General features: G+C 38.0%; 6 protein-coding genes and 1 non-coding gene across 8 annotated transcripts; 6 read left to right on the top strand and 1 right to left on the bottom strand.

Moving 5' to 3' along the window:
* Window positions 1-206: 206 nt before the first annotated feature.
* Window positions 207-1425, top strand: LOC108811506 (histone H4). The gene has a single exon (XM_018583562.2). It carries the CDS (start codon window positions 987-989, stop codon window positions 1296-1298), a length of 312 nt encoding a protein of 103 aa, XP_018439064.1. The 5' UTR covers window positions 207-986; the 3' UTR covers window positions 1299-1425.
* A 779-nt stretch (window positions 1426-2204) lies between these two features.
* Window positions 2205-4584, top strand: LOC108813277 (ADP-ribosylation factor GTPase-activating protein AGD7). The gene is made up of 4 exons (XM_018585793.2): window positions 2205-2780; window positions 2904-3245; window positions 3321-3398; window positions 3859-4584. Exons 1-4 carry the CDS (start codon window positions 2358-2360, stop codon window positions 4465-4467), a joined length of 1452 nt encoding a protein of 483 aa, XP_018441295.2. The 5' UTR covers window positions 2205-2357; the 3' UTR covers window positions 4468-4584.
* A 1286-nt stretch (window positions 4585-5870) lies between these two features.
* On the top strand, window positions 5871-5943 carry TRNAE-CUC (transfer RNA glutamic acid (anticodon CUC)). Its single transcript has one exon. It is a non-coding gene; the product is annotated as a tRNA-Glu (tRNA).
* A 1348-nt stretch (window positions 5944-7291) lies between these two features.
* LOC108809929 (short-chain dehydrogenase TIC 32 B, chloroplastic) lies at window positions 7292-10175 on the top strand. Its single transcript, XM_018582063.2, has 8 exons — window positions 7292-7501; window positions 8361-8592; window positions 8678-8757; window positions 9147-9300; window positions 9414-9492; window positions 9565-9649; window positions 9724-9770; window positions 9870-10175. The coding sequence occupies exons 1-8, from the start codon at window positions 7384-7386 to the stop codon at window positions 10035-10037; spliced, it is 963 nt and encodes a 320-aa protein (XP_018437565.1). The 5' UTR covers window positions 7292-7383; the 3' UTR covers window positions 10038-10175.
* Window positions 10176-10729: 554 nt separating this feature from the next.
* LOC108810445 (organelle RRM domain-containing protein 2, mitochondrial) lies at window positions 10730-11605 on the top strand. Its single transcript, XM_018582555.2, has 3 exons — window positions 10730-10933; window positions 11107-11175; window positions 11288-11605. The coding sequence occupies exons 1-3, from the start codon at window positions 10795-10797 to the stop codon at window positions 11539-11541; spliced, it is 462 nt and encodes a 153-aa protein (XP_018438057.1). The 5' UTR covers window positions 10730-10794; the 3' UTR covers window positions 11542-11605.
* Window positions 11606-11771: 166 nt separating this feature from the next.
* On the top strand, window positions 11772-14861 carry LOC108813343 (arginine biosynthesis bifunctional protein ArgJ, chloroplastic). 2 transcript variants are annotated; one of them, XM_018585870.2, is made up of 14 exons: window positions 11772-12016; window positions 12144-12257; window positions 12325-12522; window positions 12613-12657; window positions 12786-12836; window positions 12926-12994; window positions 13062-13120; window positions 13216-13285; window positions 13356-13436; window positions 13506-13592; window positions 13672-13857; window positions 13947-14024; window positions 14102-14247; window positions 14561-14860. In XM_018585870.2, exons 1-14 carry the CDS (start codon window positions 11945-11947, stop codon window positions 14712-14714), a joined length of 1410 nt encoding a protein of 469 aa, XP_018441372.1. In that variant the 5' UTR covers window positions 11772-11944; the 3' UTR covers window positions 14715-14860. The 2 variants fall into 2 exon arrangements, with proteins under 2 accessions (XP_018441372.1, XP_056845036.1); XM_056989056.1 differs by having other exon boundaries at window positions 12000-12016; window positions 12329-12522; window positions 14561-14861.
* LOC108813344 (uncharacterized) lies at window positions 14793-16381 on the bottom strand. Its single transcript, XM_018585873.2, has 3 exons — window positions 15860-16381; window positions 15439-15761; window positions 14793-15347 (listed from the first exon to the last, which is right to left on the bottom strand). Exons 2-3 carry the CDS (start codon window positions 15721-15723, stop codon window positions 15015-15017), a joined length of 618 nt encoding a protein of 205 aa, XP_018441375.1. The 5' UTR covers window positions 15724-15761; window positions 15860-16381; the 3' UTR covers window positions 14793-15014.
* Window positions 16382-19660: the final 3279 nt, after the last annotated feature.

The following is a 19660-nucleotide window of genomic DNA, read 5'->3' as shown; positions in this document are numbered from 1 at the left end:
TCGGTATTTACAACCGTAGGATTAAACTCCAATCCAACGGATTGTATCTTCCCCGAGAAAGAAAACACATACTGTAGATGTGTGCTCTCTCTCCTATATAAAACCATCTCATCATCCTCTCAGTTCTACACATCCTTCACACGTGTGAGAAACAAGCTTTCTTTTTCCGAGAAAAGAAAAAAATTGTAACGCCCCGACCGCCCACGGCTAATGGGCCACCCACGCCCGCTCTCTCGGCCCGTGGGCCCCATCCCATCCGACGGTCGATCGTTAATTTTCCAAGGCTCGAAATCATTGTTTACTGACCCTGCAATCACCACCCGACCTTTCCCCGTGCTTTGGCCTCACTCGCACGCTATCGCGAATCACTTCCCGATAGGTCACCCATCCTTCCACTACTCTAGCTCAAGCACGCTTAACTCTGGAGTTCTTTCAGGATGTGCTCCGGAAAAGGTAAGTCAACTTTGGTGATATAGGTAGCCAAATCAATTCTCTTAAGCCTTTTCACATATCACAACTCGGGATGTTACAATTCACCCCCTCTCAAAGAACGCAACGTCCTCGTTGCGCCCCACGACAGGTCTCAAGACGCCTCTCAGGTCAGAACTGAGACGGCTAACCAGCTCTGATACCACTTGTAACGCCCCGACCGCCCACGGCTAATGGGCCACCCACGCCCGCTCTCTCGGCCCGTGGGCCCCATCCCATCCGACGGTCGATCGTTAATTTTCCAAGGCTCGAAATCATTGTTTACTGACCCTGCAATCACCACCCGACCTTTCCCCGTGCTTTGGCCTCACTCGCACGCTATCGCGAATCACTTCCCGATAGGTCACCCATCCTTCCACTACTCTAGCTCAAGCACGCTTAACTCTGGAGTTCTTTCAGGATGTGCTCCGGAAAAGGTAAGTCAACTTTGGTGATATAGGTAGCCAAATCAATTCTCTTAAGCCTTTTCACATATCACAACTCGGGATGTTACAAAAATGTCAGGGAGAGGAAAGGGAGGAAAGGGATTGGGGAAGGGAGGAGCCAAGAGGCACAGGAAGGTCCTCCGCGACAACATCCAGGGCATCACGAAGCCGGCGATTCGTCGTTTGGCGAGGAGAGGCGGTGTGAAGCGTATCAGCGGCTTGATCTACGAGGAGACTCGCGGTGTTCTCAAGATCTTCCTCGAGAATGTGATTCGCGACGCCGTTACTTACACGGAGCACGCTCGCAGGAAGACTGTGACGGCGATGGATGTTGTGTACGCGTTGAAGAGGCAGGGGAGGACTCTGTACGGGTTCGGCGGCTGAATGGGTGGGGGGATTGAAATCGAGATTTGTAAATCGCGTCTGTTTGTTTAAGACCTTTAAGCTGTTGTTAGGGTTTCGTTTCGAATTTTCCGTTGATTTGAATTTAGTGAAAACGCATTAATCCTTATCTCTGGTGTTTTTACAAGTTGATTGGCTATTTTTAATGTTAATTAAGAAGAAACTAAACAACAGCTCGTCTTCATCTACTAGTGTTGTTTATTAGCCGGCTATCACATCTCCGATTCGATTCTTGGCGAGAACTCAATACTCGTTTTATTGATTTTATACCCTTCAGCAAAGCAAGTTCAGCTAAGATTTTTCTTTTTCAGTCTAAATATAAGCATCAGTGGCATAATCTACGTTCGAAACGAAGTCGATTTGATATGAAAATGTGAGGCTCAATTGCTAATTGCAAACTTCGGAATTGTTATTATACTCTGGCATTATAAAAAGCTCTTATTTTGGGCTTCACTTATATTGGCCCGTCTTTGTTTTACGTCTTATGGCCCACAGCTGCTTCACCTCGAACATAATTGTATTCAGAACACACACCTTTATGGATTATGGAGTAGAACTATGAACCCTTGAACTAACACGGTTTGGACAGTACTACATCTGAAAGTAAGGGAAAGTTACGCATACTAGACGTCCCTTGAAATCAAATCAAATCCGGCTTGAAACTTGTTCTTGACACTTTTCCGAGAGCAAAACCCAAAATCAAAATAATCAAACCTAATTAAAACCAAAATTTTAAATGTTTTCTATACTTCTATATCTAAAAGAACTGAAAGTAAAAAAAAAAATCGAACTAAAAGAATATTGATGTCATAGATGTAAATGTTTCAGTGAGTGAACCTAGCACACGTGGCAAAAACATGTAAAAATAAAAGTCGCACGTGCCTGTAAACACGTACAAAGAAAACGCGGGTTACCACTACCAAGCACCAAACGAGAGAGAATGTAAAAGAGAAAAAACGCAATCAGACTCTGCTCCCCCCTGGATCAGATCTATCCGGGTCGGGTCAAGCATCAAATCGGAGAGAGGACGACAATTTCACCATGGCGGCAGCAGCAGCAGCGAGGCGACTCCGGACGCTCCAATCACAACCAGAGAACAAAGTCTGCGTCGACTGCTCCCAGAAGAATCCCCAATGGGCGTCAATCTCCTACGGCATCTTCATGTGCCTGGAATGCTCGGGGAAGCACCGAGGCCTAGGCGTCCACATCTCCTTCGTCAGATCCGTCACCATGGACTCGTGGTCCGAGATCCAGGTCAAGAAGATGGAGTCCGGCGGCAACGAGAGGCTCAACAGCTTCCTCGCTCTCTACGGGATCTCCAAGGAGACGGAGATCGTCTCCAAGTACAACTCCAACGCCGCGTCGGTGTATCGCGATCGGATCCAGGCGTTAGCGGAGGGGAGGCAGTGGAGAGATCCGCCGGTTGTTAAGGAGGTGGTGGTGAATAAGAAGCCTCCATTGCAGGTGCGTGGCACGTGCCCCACTCTCTCATTTTTTTTAATTATTATTTACATACATACCCCTAATCTATGTAAAAGTTATACTATGTGCCTCATAGTAAGTAAAGCTTTGGGTTCGTCCTCTTAGGGGAGCAATGGGGGATGGGATGATTGGGATAACGATGATGCGTTTAGGTCTCCGAGGAGGAACCAATCCGCGAGTGATTTCAGGGGTTATGGAGGTGGTGGCGGTGGTGGTGGGGCTCCGGCGAAGTCGAAGTCGTCGGAGGATATATACTCGAGGTCGCAGCTTGAGGCGTCAGCTGCGAATAAGGAGAGTTTTTTCGCGAAGAGGATGGCGGAGAATGAGTCTAAGCCTGAGGGGCTTCCTCCTTCGCAAGGAGGGAAGTATGTGGGGTTTGGATCGAGTCCTGGTCCTGCTCCTAGAAGTAATCAACAGAGTGGTGATGTTTTCTCTGTTGTGTCTGAGGTATAGTTTGATGCTTTTTTTGAGTGAGTTAGACATCTCTCTGTTTTGTTTGATTGTGTTTGTTTTACTCCGTAGGGATTTGGGAGATTGTCTCTTGTTGCTGCATCTGCTGCGAATGTTGTTCAGACAGGAACCATGGAGTTCACTTCAAAGGTACTTCTTTTGTCATTATGTTTCTGTCATGTGCTTGATTGGCTTAGGTTGTGTCCAATTACCCTTGAAAGCCGCATTTGAATTAAAGTCGAGACACACTTCTTCTTGGTAGCTGTATTACCTTCTAGTTAGATTGTTGAAACTAGGATTAGAGCTTAATGTTGTTCAGACAGGAAACCATGGAGTTCACTTCCAAGGTACTTTATCACTCTGTTCTATCATGTGCTTGATTCAATATCCCTTGAAAGCTGCTTTTGATCAAAAGTCAAGACACTTCTTGGTAGCGTATCTGTACTCTCCTTTTCTCATTGCCGTGTATACCCACATTTTCGAAGCGTAATCTTCTAGGGCGTAATGCTGGATGCTCTCTAAGTCTCTATACCTTTCCTGTGTCAAATACATGCGAGGATCTTGTAGAGTGAGGTCAAATTGAGATAAAACGAGCCTTTGGTTGTCGCAGGTCAAAGAAGGTGGCTTAGATAACACGGTGAGTGAGACTGTTAATGTTGTTGCGAGTAAGACAACGGAGATAGGACAGAGGACATGGGGGATCATGAAAGGAGTAATGGCAATTGCTTCTCAAAAGGTTGATGAGTTCACTAAAGAAGAAGCGTCAACATGGAATCAACAGAATAAGAATGACGGCAATGGTTACTACCAGAACAAAGGAGCAACTAGCTCATCTCTTGGAGGGTCACAATCATCGTCAAGTTACCAAAACAATTCTCGTAACTCGAATTCATGGGATGACTGGGGAGAAGAGAACAGTGCCAGAAAAGAAGCAGCACCAAAAGTGCCACAATCATCATCAAGTGGTCACCAGAACAATTACCGAAACTCGAACACTTGGGATGACTGGGGAGAAGAGAACAATAGTACCAAGAAGGAAGCAGCACCAAAGGTGTCGAGTTCTAAGGATGATGATGATGATGGTTGGGCTGGTTGGGATGATAATGATGCTAAAGACGATGATGATGGTTATTATCAGAGTGGTGCAGCAGGGGATAAGAAATCTGTCGGTCACAATGGGAAACCGGACACTGCTTGGACTGGTGGAGGTTTTCTCTAGTGGTAAGCACTGATCAAGTAAAACTAATCAAACATCTTGAAATCGATAGAACGGTGTAATAACACTATTCTCTTGATCAATGGTGAATGAAAGTTATACGATTAAGTAAGAAGCAAAGACTTGTGGTCGTTGTGCTCTGTCACAAAGAGATAGAGCAGAGATGGTAGTTTTGGTAATCACAACCATTGTAAGCCATTAGTCCATTACAGGTCTGCTTTTTGTTCACAGTTTTTTTTGTTTGTTCACATTTTCCTTTTTTGTTCACATTTTCCTTTTGCAATATAGTTTTCTTTTCTATCTTCATTATATTTGTACAAGCTTTATAGAAGTCTGCTTGCTAATCGATTCGGGTTAGTCTTCAGCTCCTTTTCTTTTAATGTTGAAACCCAACTTCGATTATATATTTTTTTGAAAATTTGTAATGACAACAACTCACTATTGTCTTCTTTTTTTTTTTTTTTTGGTCAACCAACTCACTATTGTCTTCTTTTTCAATCAATCATTGATTTGTCTTGTCTGGTTACTACCGATGCATGCGTAATTTCATTTCCTAGTTCAAATAAATAAATACTCCCTCTGTTTTTAAAAGATGGATGTTCTGGAAAAAATATTTGTTTCAAAAAGATGTATTTTTTATGTTTTCTATATAAAAATTGCAATTTTCAATAAAATTAATTGAATTTATTGAAAAACTATTGGTTAAAATGCATTGAAATTTGATATTTTCTAAAAACAATGCATGATTAATGTGTTTTCTTAATATGTGTGAAAACTCCAAAACATACATCTTTAAAAAACAGAGGGAGTAGATGATAGGGTGGAAAACATGCATACATTGTCTCTTTAGACATTTGAAACGTAAGGAAGGCTAATAAATGGTTTGCTTAACGTATGTGATTCAACCTGGTTTCTTAAATTCATAATTTCACAATTACGTCTCGTTTCATGTTTTTCTAGTTTAAAGGAAAACGATGAATTCACATTTGCGTTCACTTTGGGTATAACGTGTATATGTATATATTTCAATTTTCATGTTACACTAGACACTAACATGTACCGTTTATAAATTGTTAGTGTTTATATATTTCAATCAGCACTCCCAGGCCCGTCCCTGCTACAAAGCAGTGGCGGAGATAGATGGGAAAGGGGTGGGGCAGTTGCCCACCATGGTTTTCAAAATTTCAGTGTATTTTTTCAATTTTTAAACAAATGCCCCAGTTAATATATTGATAATTATATGTAATGCCCCGGATCAAAGTAATTTCTAGATCCGCCACTGCTACAAAGCAACTAAAGCATCTATACACCACCGGACAACGAAGTGTTAGGTGGAATATTGTCATCATGTCATGGACAATTGTTGGTATAGTATCATTTATACCTATATTGCAAAATAGGCAAGGTCCGTCGTAGTCTAGCTGGTTAGGATACTCGGCTCTCACCCGAGAGACCCGGGTTCGAGTCCCGGCGACGGAGCATAATTTTTTTTAATTTCGTATTTTAGTTGACAAAAAAAGGAAAATACTGTATATTGTTATGGACTCATGGCTCTATCGTAATAACCGGATCAATTCACGCCTCAATTCGACAATTTAGCAGCCTGAACCGGATCACTTCACGCCTCAACTTTTCTTTTACCAAAACAAAAAAAAAGAAAGATGACAACGAAAGAACAATCTAATCTAATCAACTTGCTGCGACACATATTAGCATCAAAGCAAAAGGAACATTAAACATTATCGGAATTCAAGATCAAATGAATTACTCAAAACAGTTAGTGTCGAATTCATATTTTTGACGTTAGAAACTTATTGTCTAGTTAATATAAGAAACTGACATACACCTAAGCTTTCGCCCTTTTCTTAAAGAAAGGCTTTTCTTCATTTATTCCTTCTGCTGAATGCCTACCCTGAAAGTGTTGGTTTCCTTTTGCGTTCGATCTTTTTCTTCCTTGTAGCTTGTGTTACTCTTTTTATTATTTCTTATGATTCACATGTCAACCTTTCATCAATCGCAGCCCCTACTCCGTTATCATCCCATAATTTATGATACATATACATACATTTGCTATGATAATATATATGGCTTTGGTACAAACATATACATATATTTATTCATAATTCATTAGCCTATTTTAATTTATAAAATACGCTATATGCTAAATTTATCGTTGATTTAAGACAGCTATTCAATATCTAATCATAAATTGTCATCTACTAACTTAGACGGCATTTGATGAGACGATGATGGAGTTGGCAAAGAAACCAAGTACAAGATTAGTGGCAATTCCATGAAGTTATCCACAAAAATAACTAGTATAGGAAAATACAGACAGCTGTGTATTAATTATATTATAACTTTATAAACAAGAACCTATTTACTATCCACTTTACTTTTAAAGTGTAGACAAATATGCATGCCTACAGAAATTATTCCAAATTTTTTTCATTTAATTTTTACAGCTGCAACATATACAACTACAATAAAAATTATACAAACTAAACTTTACACCAAAATTATAGAGTTACATTCCAACCAATTTTATAATCAGAGTAAATAAGAACTTAATTTTGCAAAATGGAATGTAATGTGATGAATGCTGTGGAGTAAAGTAATTTTGAGATTCCTTTGGATTAGTCTTTACTTTATTAGTAAAATGCCTGTCCCTTTCCTAGTTACTCAACAAAATATCATCAAGTTAGATTAGTTGTCCGCTAAAAACTTTGTGGACCACCTGTCAGCAGCAACTATTCTATCGGCTCACTCGTGAGACTATTTAAAGACAAGCAAGCTCTTCTTTGTTCCTTACCATCCATCTGTAAAACTCTTACATTTTTTCTTCTTCTCCATTACATTGTTCTTCTTCATAGTCTGCAACATATTACAATAAGGGTTAATTAGCTTTGAGAGCATATCATGGAAATATATGGAATGGTTACAGGAAAAGCAGGAAAGAGTGGGTTTGGATCAGCTTCAACAGCTGAAGATGTCACTCACTCCATTGATGCCAAACATCTCACTGCCATCATCACAGGTTCTTCTTTTTTACATCTGATATTTTTTACTTATCGTGAAAACATAACAAATGAAATCCATTATACCAAGGGAAAACAAATCCATTATGGCCGTACAGGAAACTATCTTACGTTTTTGGTGGCGTGGAAGACTTTTCTGCCTAAACAAATAAGTTAATAACACTATTAAGTTTTTTGAGAAAATATAACACTATTAAGTTTATTCATACTATAAACACAGTGAATGTAACATGAAATATTTTAGGGTGTGATTGGTGTATTACGATGAGGGAAAAATGGCTCTGTTCCCTACTCCTCCTTTCCTCACTTCAAAGATGAAGTTTCTTTATTTTTTGGGTTATCAAAAGACTTTTTCTTAGTTGAAAACTTCCAACAAAATGAAATTTCTTCTACTTCTTTCAACACCAACCACACCTTTAATGTGGAAGAGAAAGTCAAACTTTAAAGGTTAAGCTAAAGTTAGGATTTCTAGAAAACAAAAATCAAAATTTTCTTTTTATCGTGAATATTCGGAATTTTGTATCTTGTCTCTGATTAACTTGGTTTTCATATTAATGGCATGAGCAGAAAAAAAATACAAGATGGATTATCATGCTTTATGAAAAAAAAACAAGTTGAAAAAGAACAACAAAGCTATATATATATATATAAATTTGATTTGATGATACTTTTTGTTATACATATATTTGGTTAGCGTTTACATTTTATTCCTTTCTATCGGTTACATTCATGCATGCATATATAACCCGGGAAATACGATATTATTTGAAGACTCGTTTTTTCTTTTGTACCATTCTTCTTTATGGCTGCAATTTCCTTTCTGGTACAAAATTATGAAAATGAAACAACAAAAATTAGGTGGAACAAGTGGGATTGGATTGGAAGCAGCAAGAGTGTTGGGAATGAGAGGAGCTCATGTCATTATCGCAGCAAGAAACGCAAAAGCTGCTAATGAGTCTAAAGAGATGATTCTTCAGACGAACCCTAATGCACGTATCAATTACCTTCAGCTTGATCTATCTTCTATCAAATCCATCAGATCCTTTGTCCATGAGTTTCTTGCCCTTAATCTCTCTCTCAACATACTCATGTATGTATAATTATTTTGTCTTATGCAGTGAATAAGATTTTTGAGGTTTTTCATGTTTAACTTTGTTTTGTCTATGAAATGTTAGAAACAATGCAGGTGTTATGTTTTGTCCTTTCCAGCTCACTGAAGATGGGATTGAATCGCAATTCGCAACAAACCACATTGGTTAGATTTGATTTTCTGTATTTCCTTATAAAAAACTATATTAAAATACATATTCAAAAACACAATATATATGTGCGACAAATGATAAATCATGTCTAGATACGTTTATAATATTAGTTAAATAAACTGGTAAGTTATATGATTATATCACCAAAAAGCTATATTGAAATATACATGAAATTCTGAAAAGGTAATATAAGGAAAACGTCATCATTTGTGCCACTATCTTGGTCACACATTATCTAGATAAAGACATCTAGAAAAAGTAGATTTTAATTATCAAACATCATGTCAGCACATGATGTTCTTAAGAAACATGCTAGAGTATGTATAGGCGATGGGTAACCATTTTAACATTCATCTATTATGTACATTAAAATGGAATCCAGGTCATTTTCTATTGACTAATCTGCTTCTGGACAAAATGAAGAGTAGCTCCAAAGAAAGTGGAGTAGAGGGAAGAATTGTGAATCTGTCATCTATAGCTCATACTTATACTTACACCGAAGGCATTATGTTTGATTACATCAACGATCCTGATCGGTAAGTTTTAATACTTCGAAATGGGATGGTTAATTAAAACTCTCAATGTCAAAACCCCACCTTTAAAAAAACTTGTAAGAAACTCATATTCTACTCTATCATCCTTCCTTTAGATACTCGGACAAAAAAGCTTATGGACAGTCAAAACTGGCAAACTTATTGCACTCCAATGCACTCTCTCGTAAGCTACAGGTAAACAAATTTAACTGTTAAACATAAATATGTTTTAACATCAATATAACAATATATCATATGGAGGTGTAGGAAGAAGATGTGAACATCACAATAAACTCGGTACACCCTGGACTTGTCACCACTAATCTCTTTCGTCACTCCGGTTTAGGAATGTGTACGTACCGGTTATCTATTCTTTTTTTTTCTCTCTAGGCTTTCTTATCAAAATCGACATTTTTCGTTATTCAGCTGTTTTCAAAGCTATGAGTTTCTTCTTGTGGAAAAATATACCTCAGGTGAATTAAAATTTACTGTCGAACTCCAATTCATTTTTATCTATTATTATATTTATTATTAAACTAAAAAAGCTGTTATATTTTGGCGGCAATGGTCAGGGAGCAGCAACGACATGCTACGTAGCACTTCATCCTGATTTAAAAGGCGTCACCGGAAAGTACTTCGCCGACTGTAATGTCACCACTACAAGCAACTTCGCCACCGACATTTCTCTCGCCGATAAGCTCTGGGATTTCAGTACCAAACTCATTGATTCTCTTCACTAACCAAACAACAACACATTCAAAATGTATCCTCCATAATGTTTACATTCATCTTATATATGCCGCATATTGTTTATTGAACTAATAATACTGTAATCAGAAATTATCATGTGAAAACTGAATAAATGTCAAGTGTAAATTATCCGTAAATGATATGTCAAAAACTATTATTTCACCGAATGAGTTCAACATATACTTAGATACAAGTGAATATACAAGACTATAAAAAGAAATTGCAATTAACTAACCAAGTGGTGTTAGTTTGATAGCAAATTTTTGGGGTTTAGTGTATATCCACATCTGATATGAGTTCGATTTTTTCTCGAAACTAAAGTATCATTACTTGATCAATTGGGTTTAAATTTTAATCTTTATGATTTACATGGTGGACCTTCGGTTCACTTTCTGATATTAGTCAGAATGTATTTTAAATTTGGATTATCGACTGGATCAATAGATAAACTTTATAAAAAAAAAGTTACACAGAACTAATCCACTAGAATAGTGATAATAGCATATAGTGGGCCTAAATTAGTGGGCTTCATCTTCCTTCCAAGACCAGCGGCACAACGAGTAGCACATGTTGTGTCAACCTCACAGAGGAAACGGCGGGGTTTGGATGATAAGGATTGGGCTTCCTTTGTTCTGATATGGGCTTTCATTTTGATTAATAACTTAAAACCCTGAGATAAGCCTACTCTGGCTCAAACTGGTGTGTCTTCTCAGGCTGATTCCTTCTCTCTCTCAGTTGCTACAACAAATGGCGTTCGTTTCCACTTTCCGCCGCATCATTGCCGGATCCAACAACAGCCTCTCGTCGTCATCGTCATCGTCATCGTCATCATCCTCCTTGTTTCGCAACTGTTCAACTCTTTCATCTCCCAAGCTCTTTGTTAGCGGTATTTTTCTTTCTCCGAGTTCTCTCATTCAAATAATAAAAAAAACTCAGCTTTTAAGAACTGTCTGAAAAAAAAAGAAATGTTTCTGCTATAGAACTGAGTTGTGTCTTGCCCTTAAATACTTTTATTCCATTATATGAAAACTCGTTTTGTATCTCTTTGTGCCTGAGTAGGTCTTTCCAGACTCACAACAAATGAAAAGCTTCAAGATGCATTTGCTCCTTTTGGCGAGCTCGTTGATGGTAACGCCTACTCTCTCCCTCCATCCTCTCTTTGATTCCAAATCCAACATAATACAGCACCGGATCACTCAGTCACAGATTTTTTTTTTTGACAATTTGGTTGTTGTTGTAGCTAGAGTGATCACAGACAGGGAGAGCGGAAGATCAAAGGGTTTCGGTTTTGTGACATACGCAACAATACAAGATGCAGAGAAGGCTAAGGAAGGAATGAATGCAAAGTTCTTGGACGGCTGGGTGATTTTTGTTGATCCTGCAAGACCTAGAGAACCAAGACGGCCTCTCCAGCAAGATCATCAGCCTCAGCCTCACTCTTCTTCCACTGCATCCGGTTTCACTACTAACAAAACCATTGGGTGGTGTAAATGAAACAAAACTATTGTATTTCCTATATAAAAAAACTCTTATTATTTATAGAATAAGAATTAAGACACACCAATTTTGCATTCTTTTTCTTTTTCTTTGGTAACCAAACGAAAAGAAGCTTCTTTATTCGAGGCAGATGCAAATTCATTTCGGACCTTCTTATGTGTTCTGTGTGACTAAACCGGAAAATGTCAAATAAAACTTTGAACCAAAACCACAAACCAACAACAACATAACCATTCTCTCTTCTTCACTGTACAATCAGACAAAACAGTCTTTGGTCTCTAGGGTTTAAGGATCGAGTTTGATTTTTTTCAGACCAAAGTACTAAAAGGAATTTAATCGGTTATAAAAACCTGCAAAGCTTCGGCGAACTCGAGTTTGGCGATTTTGTCCTCAAAGAAAGATGCATTCTTCTAGTTGTTACCATACTCACTTCTCCTCCTCCCTCAAGCTTCCTCATTTCTTCGCGCCTAAGGTTCTCTTCTCTCCATCTCATTTGTTCCGAGGAAGAAGCCCTTTTTTACTTTATGCTCATCATTAGTCGCCAGCCCAATTAAGAAGAAAAAAGTTTGAAACTTTTTTTAAACTTTTCTACGTATCAGAGCTTTGTGGCGTCTTCGCCGAGGAGAGAGTTAAGAGTGTTCGCAATGGAAGCTGCGTCTGGTCACATACCGTCGGCTCCAATCTCTCTACCCCAAGAAGGCTCATGGAAACAGGTCTTTTTTTTTTTTTTGGCTACTAATGAGTTTGCTTTCAAAAGATTGAATCTTGTTGTTTGATTAGATAGGTGGTGGAGTGACAGCTGCGAAAGGGTTTAAAGCTGCTGGTATGTACGCTGGATTACGAGCTTCAGGGAAGAAGCCTGATCTCGCTCTTGTTACCTGTGATGTCGACGCTGTTGCTGCAGGAGTGTTTACTATGAATGTGGTTGCTGCTGCTCCTGTTGTTTACTGCAAAAAGGTTCTCGAGACTTCGAATACGGTAAAATCCTCTATGTACCTCCTTATTTGGATTATTAAGCAAAAGCATTTTGTAGCCTTTCTGATCAGTAAGTTTTTGTAATCTTTTCAGGCGCGTGCAGTGTTGATCAATGCCGGTCAGGCCAATGCAGCTACTGTAAGATATCTCAGATGTAGTGATTCTAGTGACTTGTGACTCTGGTCGAGTTATGTTGTCTTTAGCTATGCATCGCTCATTATAGTTATATATGTGTTAAGGATATTGAGAGATCATTTCTGTTTCAGGGTGATGCTGGTTACCAAGATATGTTAGATTGTGTTGGTTCTCTCGCCACGGTACGTCTTTGATGTCTTTTGATATCTCCTTCATACAAAACCCTCACATTATCTTTCAACCTTCTCCCTTTGCTCTTCATTGTTTGCAGCTACTTCAAGTGAATCCAGGGGAAGTATTAATCGAGTCAACTGGGGTTATTGGTCACAGGATTAAGAAGGTATAAACACAACTTTGCATCACTTGGTGTTTCTCATCTCAATAATGTTTTTCTTTTTTTTTTGCAGAAAGAGCTTCTCCAAGCACTTCCAACACTAGTCAACTCGATGTCAGACTCTATTGAACAGTAATCTTCTTGTCTCTTTTCAGCTCTTTATGTTAAAAAAATCAAATTTAAATAATCCCTCTCTCAACCAAATTCAAATTTTGATATATATACAGGGCAGATTCTGCTGCTGTAGCCATCACCACGACGGATCTTGTAAGCAAGAGTGTGGCAGTTGAATCACAGGTAGGTCCAATAAAACACTGTTGCATTCTTGCAGTCAGTTTCGTACATCTTAATAAAAAGACTAACTCAGGTGGGAGGAACCACAATTCGAGTTGGGGGTATGGCAAAAGGCTCAGGGATGATCCATCCAAATATGGCAACTATGCTAGGTGTATGTTCTCTACCTTCTCCTTTCTTCTGACCGCATATCCTTAAGACATACACATTGATGTTTTCTCAGGTCATCACAACAGACGCTCTAGTTGAAAGTGATATCTGGAGAAAGATGGTTAAAGTTGCTGTAAACCGAAGCTTTAACCAGATCACTGTTAAGTTAAAAAACAATTCTAAACATTGATTACTTTTCAGTCTCCAGGCTCTGGTTAATGAAAAGCATGGTCTTATAGGTAGATGGGGACACGAGTACCAACGACACAGTGATTGCTTTGGCGAGTGGGCTATCTGGATCACCTTTTATATCTTCTTTGAACTGTAAGGAAGCTGTACAGCTTCAGGCTTGCCTTGATGCGGTGATGCAAGGTCTTGCCAAATCAATAGCTTGGGATGGCGAAGGCGCAACATGTCTCATTGAGGTTACACAATTTTTTTTTGTTTTAAAGTCTTGTTCCAACTCTCTGATTGAAAACAGGACGTAAACGTATCAACAACACAAAATCACCAGGTAACAGTAAAAGGAACAGAAACTGAATCAGAAGCAGCGAAAATTGCACGCTCGGTGGCTTCCTCTTCACTTGTCAAAGTATGAGAGCTGAAATAGAGACACATGAATGATCACTCTTTCTTGTTTCTAACGTCTGTCATTGCTGGTTGTGACAGGCAGCTGTTTATGGGAGAGATCCGAACTGGGGACGCATAGCTGCAGCTGCTGGCTACGCTGGAGTTTCTTTCAAGATGGATAAGCTTAAGATATCACTCGGCGAGTTTTCACTCATGGAGAGTGGTCAACCTCTTCCTTTTGACAGGTTTCTTATCTTACAACTGGTCTTGTCTCAATGGCAAGATGAAGTTAAATCATGCATGTGTATACAGTGGCGGACCCAGCAATTATGTTTACCTGTGTCATAATATAGATTTTTTAGAAAATTGCAAAAATATGTCGTTAGGAAGAATTGAACCCGGGTTAAGGGGTGTCAAATCCTACTACTTCACCATTTACGCTACAAACTCACTGCTAATATATATACAAAACAATTATTTATGACGATTTAACCTGTGTCAGCTGACCCACCTAATTCCTTAGTGGGTCCGCCTCTGTGTGTATATATATGTACACAGGGATGGAGCCAGTAACTACCTCAAGAAAGCTGGGGAGGTTCACGGAACTGTTACAATCGATTTATCCGTAGGTGAAGGTGCAGCCACAGGGAAGGCGTGGGGGTGTGATCTTAGCTATGACTATGTCAAGATCAACGCTGAGTATACCTCATAGGCAGAGAGTTTCATGTAATGTTGTGTTTTCATCTCAGTTTTAGTAAACCAAGTTTGCTTCAAATAAAACAACATCCAATCAAATAACAAAGCTCCATTGAGTTCATCACAAAAGTGAAACTTTATCTCAAAATAAAAAGCACAAAAATCTCCAAAATAGTACTTAGGATCAACCATTCATTACACATAAGAAAGAAAACACACACAAAAGTGAATTTGATTATTTATTAAACAAAGAGTGGGAGCACATCTCATTGATGTGTGAAGATGTGCCTTGGTTATTAGCAGCCAATGCTGCCATTCAAGAAGATGCAGCAACGATAGGCATCTGAGTAACCCAATCAAACTTGTCGCGGCTGCTGTGTTTGCGAGAAGAAGCTTGCTTCTTGTCCTTGCCACTACGAGAGGAATTAGAGCTGTCTTTGCCCTTCTGTCCTTTCTTTCCGTTCTTCCTGTGGCTGTCTTTGCTCTTTGATTTCTGCTGCTGCTGCAGCTGCTTCTTGTTTCTTGTGTGCGAGGCAATGGAGGGAGGAGGATCATACACGTCATCCGCCCATGAAACACTCGTCTTCCTCAGTGACAAGCCATGCTTCTCCCGGCTGCCTTTTATGGCGGGGATGAGAACAACTGGTGTCTGTTGAGATTTAAATAAACATGTGAGAAACAATGAATAATACGACAGAGATGGAGGACTCAGCCCAATTCCAAGGACCCTTGTGACTTACATTAGTAACGTTCTCATCCTTGTCTTCATCATCTGAAGACTTGGAAGGTAAAGAAGAAGCTAAAGTGGATTTGCCGAGATCCTCAGCGGCAGCTGATTCTAGCTCATTATTCGAATCTGATGATTCTTCATTAACAGTTTGGTTTATATAACCAGTTTCATCGCCATCGGGTTCCATAGATTCTTCAGATCCAGGATGCGAGTAATGCTTGGAGCCATTGGAGCATTGCGTGGGACTCGAAGCCAAGATGTCAAAGTCTTCACCTTTAACAGAAACAGAGCTCATATCCAACTATATATTCAACCAAGTAGTAGTAGTAGTAACTGCCACAAACAAGCTCAAAGTTATCACCTTTGAGATAAAAAAAAAACATAGCGCCTTGATTCCAAATGCGTAAAGCTAAAAAGAATGTTCATCATACCTTTCGTGGGGGATGCAAAATCAAACACACCAAAAGATCAAGTAAAGTTTGAGTCTTTTCGATGATGGAGCTAAGGAGAATCTCAGAGGGATCAGAGGAGGAGGAGAGAAGAAGAGGAGGAAGGAGAAGGAGGAGATGTTAACTAAGATTACCACGCCAATCAGACTTTTGAAGAGGTTTAAGACGATGGGAAGACAAACCAGAATGATAAGGAGTCAAGGAAGGAGCCAAAAGGAGAAGCTTTGAGGGCACCGAAGGCATTATATCTTTATGCTCTTCTGTAACCCTTTAACCCAACGGAGAAGCCCTACTTCTCTAATTTCTAATCCTGAACAGAGATCTCAGAGATTTTGATAAGGGGAAGCAAAAACCAAAAAAAGAGAAGAAGGATGATTCTCTACGAGCAGACAGATATGTATCAGATCATGGAAACCAGACCAAAAATCTTAAGGACAAGAGAGAGATAGATTTGCGTCTTGAGGAGGAGGAAGACGACAAAGAGGGGACAAGCTAATTTTGAGAAGAAGATGAAGATGACGACGTTTTAAATAGAAAAGTAGAATCGACGGTGATTGATGTGCGTACACTAAATCGCGACTGTACACGTGTCCCTCCGTTTAGACTTTTCTTTATGGGCCTTGATATTTTTATATTGGGTCTTGAGGCATTTATACACTAATGGGCCGTTGGAGGAAATAAATTGCTACACTACTACTGTTGTTTCGACGAGTTTCCAGTAATGTGCGTATAATACTTCGTAGGATCTTATTAGTTTGGTTTTGTTGATGCTTAAAGCGTTTGTTTATTTATTTATATAATTTCTACGTTTTCTTTTCTGAAAAAATATAATTTCTACGTTTTGAAACGGAGTCCTCTTGCAACTAATCACTACGCCATCATACTTTTTGTATGCTTGTCGTTCATGCAATTGATACTTGTTGATATGTTCTGTTCTTTAATCTTTGGTTTGGTCTTTTAATAGAAGACTCTTTTATTTAACACTCGAGTCTCTTATGGCCTTTTTGAGGATTCTGAGCCCATGTGCAACGAAATAAACTTTTGCAACGAGTACTCTTTTTTTTTTTAAACTTCGATTATGATTCATTATTTTCTTTGTTTTCTATAGTTAATACTATAATGATTAATTATTTAACCAAAAATAATAATTATGATTTTTTAGCAATTATGATCTACTAACAATGATGATATGGACGAAAGCAAAACAGTATATCTACCTTCTTCCTCCATGTGTAGTATTTTACTTTTTTTTCTCCATGTGAGTTTTCTTAAGACGTCACTTTATTTCTCATTTTTAGGATGTGCCGAAGACCAAGCCTTTGCATGAATATGGAATCAAATTTTTGTGAGACCATATGACATAGCTCTGGAATATACGCAAACGCTGATATGATTAATTTCATTGGCTGACTTTGATGGGTTTCTCTTCATAGTTCATAGTACCAAGACGAATTAGAATGTGGTGGAATTTTTCTTTTTCAACTGCTAAATATATTCATTAAAAGTTTGCAGTCTTGCAGATACACTGTCTTATCATGCGGTACACTTAAGGCTCAGTGAGGTCTTAAAGCAACCAACTTCCACAGGACGTCAAATTTTACTCACGATAAGGTCTTGAATATTAAAAACTATACTTATTACTTACTGACTTACTGTGTCTAAAATTAGTAGTAGAAGCAATTAGTGTATACGAAGTTACGAACCAAACAAATATGTTTTGCTAAGATTTTTGTTTCCCATAAGTAGTATTGGAACTAATTTCTTTAATTGTGTTAGTTGACAACAAAAACGGTATATTGATAAACCATAGCGAGATTTGAGAATTTGAGGACCATAAAAAAAATTTACAAACTTTTTATAAAGGATTTTTCTTATATAATTTGGGAACATGTTTATATAAAAAACCAACAAAATTTTGAAAGGCAAGACCAATGTTTGATTAGAATTGGCTCAAATCCGGTTCTACTATTAACCACCATTGCGCCAATTTCATACTTATATATGTTTGGGAATCAATTAGAGCAAACTGTAGCCCATACTTTAGGGTTCTACTATTAACCACCATTGCGCCAATTTCATATTTATATATGTTTGGGAATCAATTAGAGCAAACTGTAGCCCATACTTTAGGATTATGAATCCGATCTAGTACGCGCTGTGGGGATATGGATCGAGTGAAACTAGTAAGAGAACATTTGAATACGGTGATTTTATTCGAGTCGAGTTTGTAATCGAATCTGTATTCGGTTTTCGGATTGATTTAATAATATTTGATTTTTAAAAAAAAATAGAGCAACTATGATGGAAATTTCTCACCATAAAATTCCCAAATATTAGCTAGTGAATGTCTATTTAATAATTAATTAATATTAATTGAATATCTAAAATTATGGATACTCTCAATCCTCAATAAGGGTGCTCTAACAATTTTACTAGTTTCATCCCTAACTCTTGATATATATATATATATATATATATATATCTGTGTTTTCCCGGTACATACGTAATGATTCAGTAAAACTAAAAAGAAGACAGGTTAGGATTGTTGAAACTTCTTTTGGTATGTGATTGGAAATGATTTGCACGTCTCCTGATATGTAATGGGTTCACCTTTTACTTTTGTCACAATGCATTAATACGTGACTGATGCCTATTCTCTGCTTTATAGTTCCCAGATCAAGACTTACTTGCATCTCCTAATTCTCCTTTATTTTTGCTGATTTCATATATATGAATAAAGCAAAGAAACTCTTTATTAACATTTTGAAGAACATAAATTATCTTCACCCAATATCCTTTTCTTTCTAAACACGAATAAACCACATAGAATCTATATATCTTTAAAAAAGTTATGAATGAGCTTTTCTCATGATTAGTAGTGCTACAACATAAATCTATAAGGAATATCTTGTGTCATAATTAAGACTATTTATTATTTATCAAAAACGATAATGCGTGGTGATTATAGATAAGAGCGAAAGAAGCATGAAGGTTAATTACATCTGATGAAGAACGCACCGAAGAAATAAAGCTGCAAGTGGCGATAATATTGATGTCTGAGTCGACTTACACCATTTATATATCGATAGACACATTCCAGAGTAATGTTCCGACCAATCACCAACTCCATCACTTAGATCTGTTCGCCATATCTCACACATCTTCGTCTTCTCTCATCATTGACTCATTGTACTTAGTAAAATTGTGCTTTTTCTACCGTTTTTAATTAGTAACTTCATTTCAGCTACTCCTTTTAGATTATAATATAACTTCATTTAGATTTCGGAAAGTACTAGTTTCTAGAGACTAAAGGGTTTTGAAACTCAACGAATTTTATGAAGGAAGATAAATAATTATGAAAAATATGGCAGTGGCAGATCGGTATTGTACATGTTACTCCTTACATTAATTATACTTATATAAAAGTAAGTCTTGAGCTACTCACAGACCATCTCGTAAGTCACATTATCTCCATAGCTGCAACATCTAGCATCTGCCATCTGGCAGTCCCAAAGCTCGGTATGTTTCCGGCTCTCCTCGTAGTCTTGTCTCATGCCCACATATTTCCTTAGATACCTTACTATATCAATATATCATTAGATCTGATGTTTTTTAACATGCAATTTTTAGATGATAGATTTTATCGTTTGATATCGACCGAATCCTATTATTGGACAAATTAACTATGCTATCAAATGCAACATACAAGTAGTGAAGTTATTGGTTTTTGACACTATGTTAATGTACTTAAATTCTCAACTCAAACAAAATTTGAAATATGTG

The sequence above is a fragment of the Raphanus sativus genome, chromosome 6 (genome assembly GCF_000801105.2).
Source record: "Raphanus sativus cultivar WK10039 chromosome 6, ASM80110v3, whole genome shotgun sequence".
In the NCBI taxonomy this organism is placed as follows: Eukaryota; Viridiplantae; Streptophyta; class Magnoliopsida; order Brassicales; family Brassicaceae; genus Raphanus; species Raphanus sativus.
Note: the sequence above shows the minus strand (reverse complement) of the source record. Positions and strands in the feature narration are given on the sequence as shown.

Coding starts and splice junctions, on each gene's coding strand:
- LOC108813343 (XM_018585870.2), top strand. CDS start 11,945: ATGCATTCTTCTAGTTGTTACCATACTCACTTCTCCTCCTCCCTCAAG. Junction 12,258..12,324: donor AAGAAGGCTCATGGAAACAG/GTCTTTTTTTTT, acceptor TTGTTTGATTAG/ATAGGTGGTGGAGTGACAGC. Junction 13,121..13,215: donor ATGTCAGACTCTATTGAACA/GTAATCTTCTTG, acceptor ATATATATACAG/GGCAGATTCTGCTGCTGTAG.
- LOC108813277 (XM_018585793.2), top strand. CDS start 2,358: ATGGCGGCAGCAGCAGCAGCGAGGCGACTCCGGACGCTCCAATCACAA. Junction 2,781..2,903: donor ATAAGAAGCCTCCATTGCAG/GTGCGTGGCACG, acceptor TCGTCCTCTTAG/GGGAGCAATGGGGGATGGGA. Junction 3,399..3,858: donor CCATGGAGTTCACTTCAAAG/GTACTTCTTTTG, acceptor TGGTTGTCGCAG/GTCAAAGAAGGTGGCTTAGA.
- LOC108811506 (XM_018583562.2), top strand. CDS start 987: ATGTCAGGGAGAGGAAAGGGAGGAAAGGGATTGGGGAAGGGAGGAGCC.
- LOC108809929 (XM_018582063.2), top strand. CDS start 7,384: ATGGAAATATATGGAATGGTTACAGGAAAAGCAGGAAAGAGTGGGTTT. Junction 9,301..9,413: donor TACATCAACGATCCTGATCG/GTAAGTTTTAAT, acceptor TCCTTCCTTTAG/ATACTCGGACAAAAAAGCTT. Junction 9,493..9,564: donor CACTCTCTCGTAAGCTACAG/GTAAACAAATTT, acceptor ATGGAGGTGTAG/GAAGAAGATGTGAACATCAC.
- LOC108813344 (XM_018585873.2), bottom strand. CDS start 15,723: ATGAGCTCTGTTTCTGTTAAAGGTGAAGACTTTGACATCTTGGCTTCG. Junction 15,348..15,438: donor AGGATGAGAACGTTACTAAT/GTAAGTCACAAG, acceptor AAATCTCAACAG/ACACCAGTTGTTCTCATCCC.
- LOC108810445 (XM_018582555.2), top strand. CDS start 10,795: ATGGCGTTCGTTTCCACTTTCCGCCGCATCATTGCCGGATCCAACAAC. Junction 10,934..11,106: donor TCCCAAGCTCTTTGTTAGCG/GTATTTTTCTTT, acceptor GTGCCTGAGTAG/GTCTTTCCAGACTCACAACA. Junction 11,176..11,287: donor TTTTGGCGAGCTCGTTGATG/GTAACGCCTACT, acceptor TTGTTGTTGTAG/CTAGAGTGATCACAGACAGG.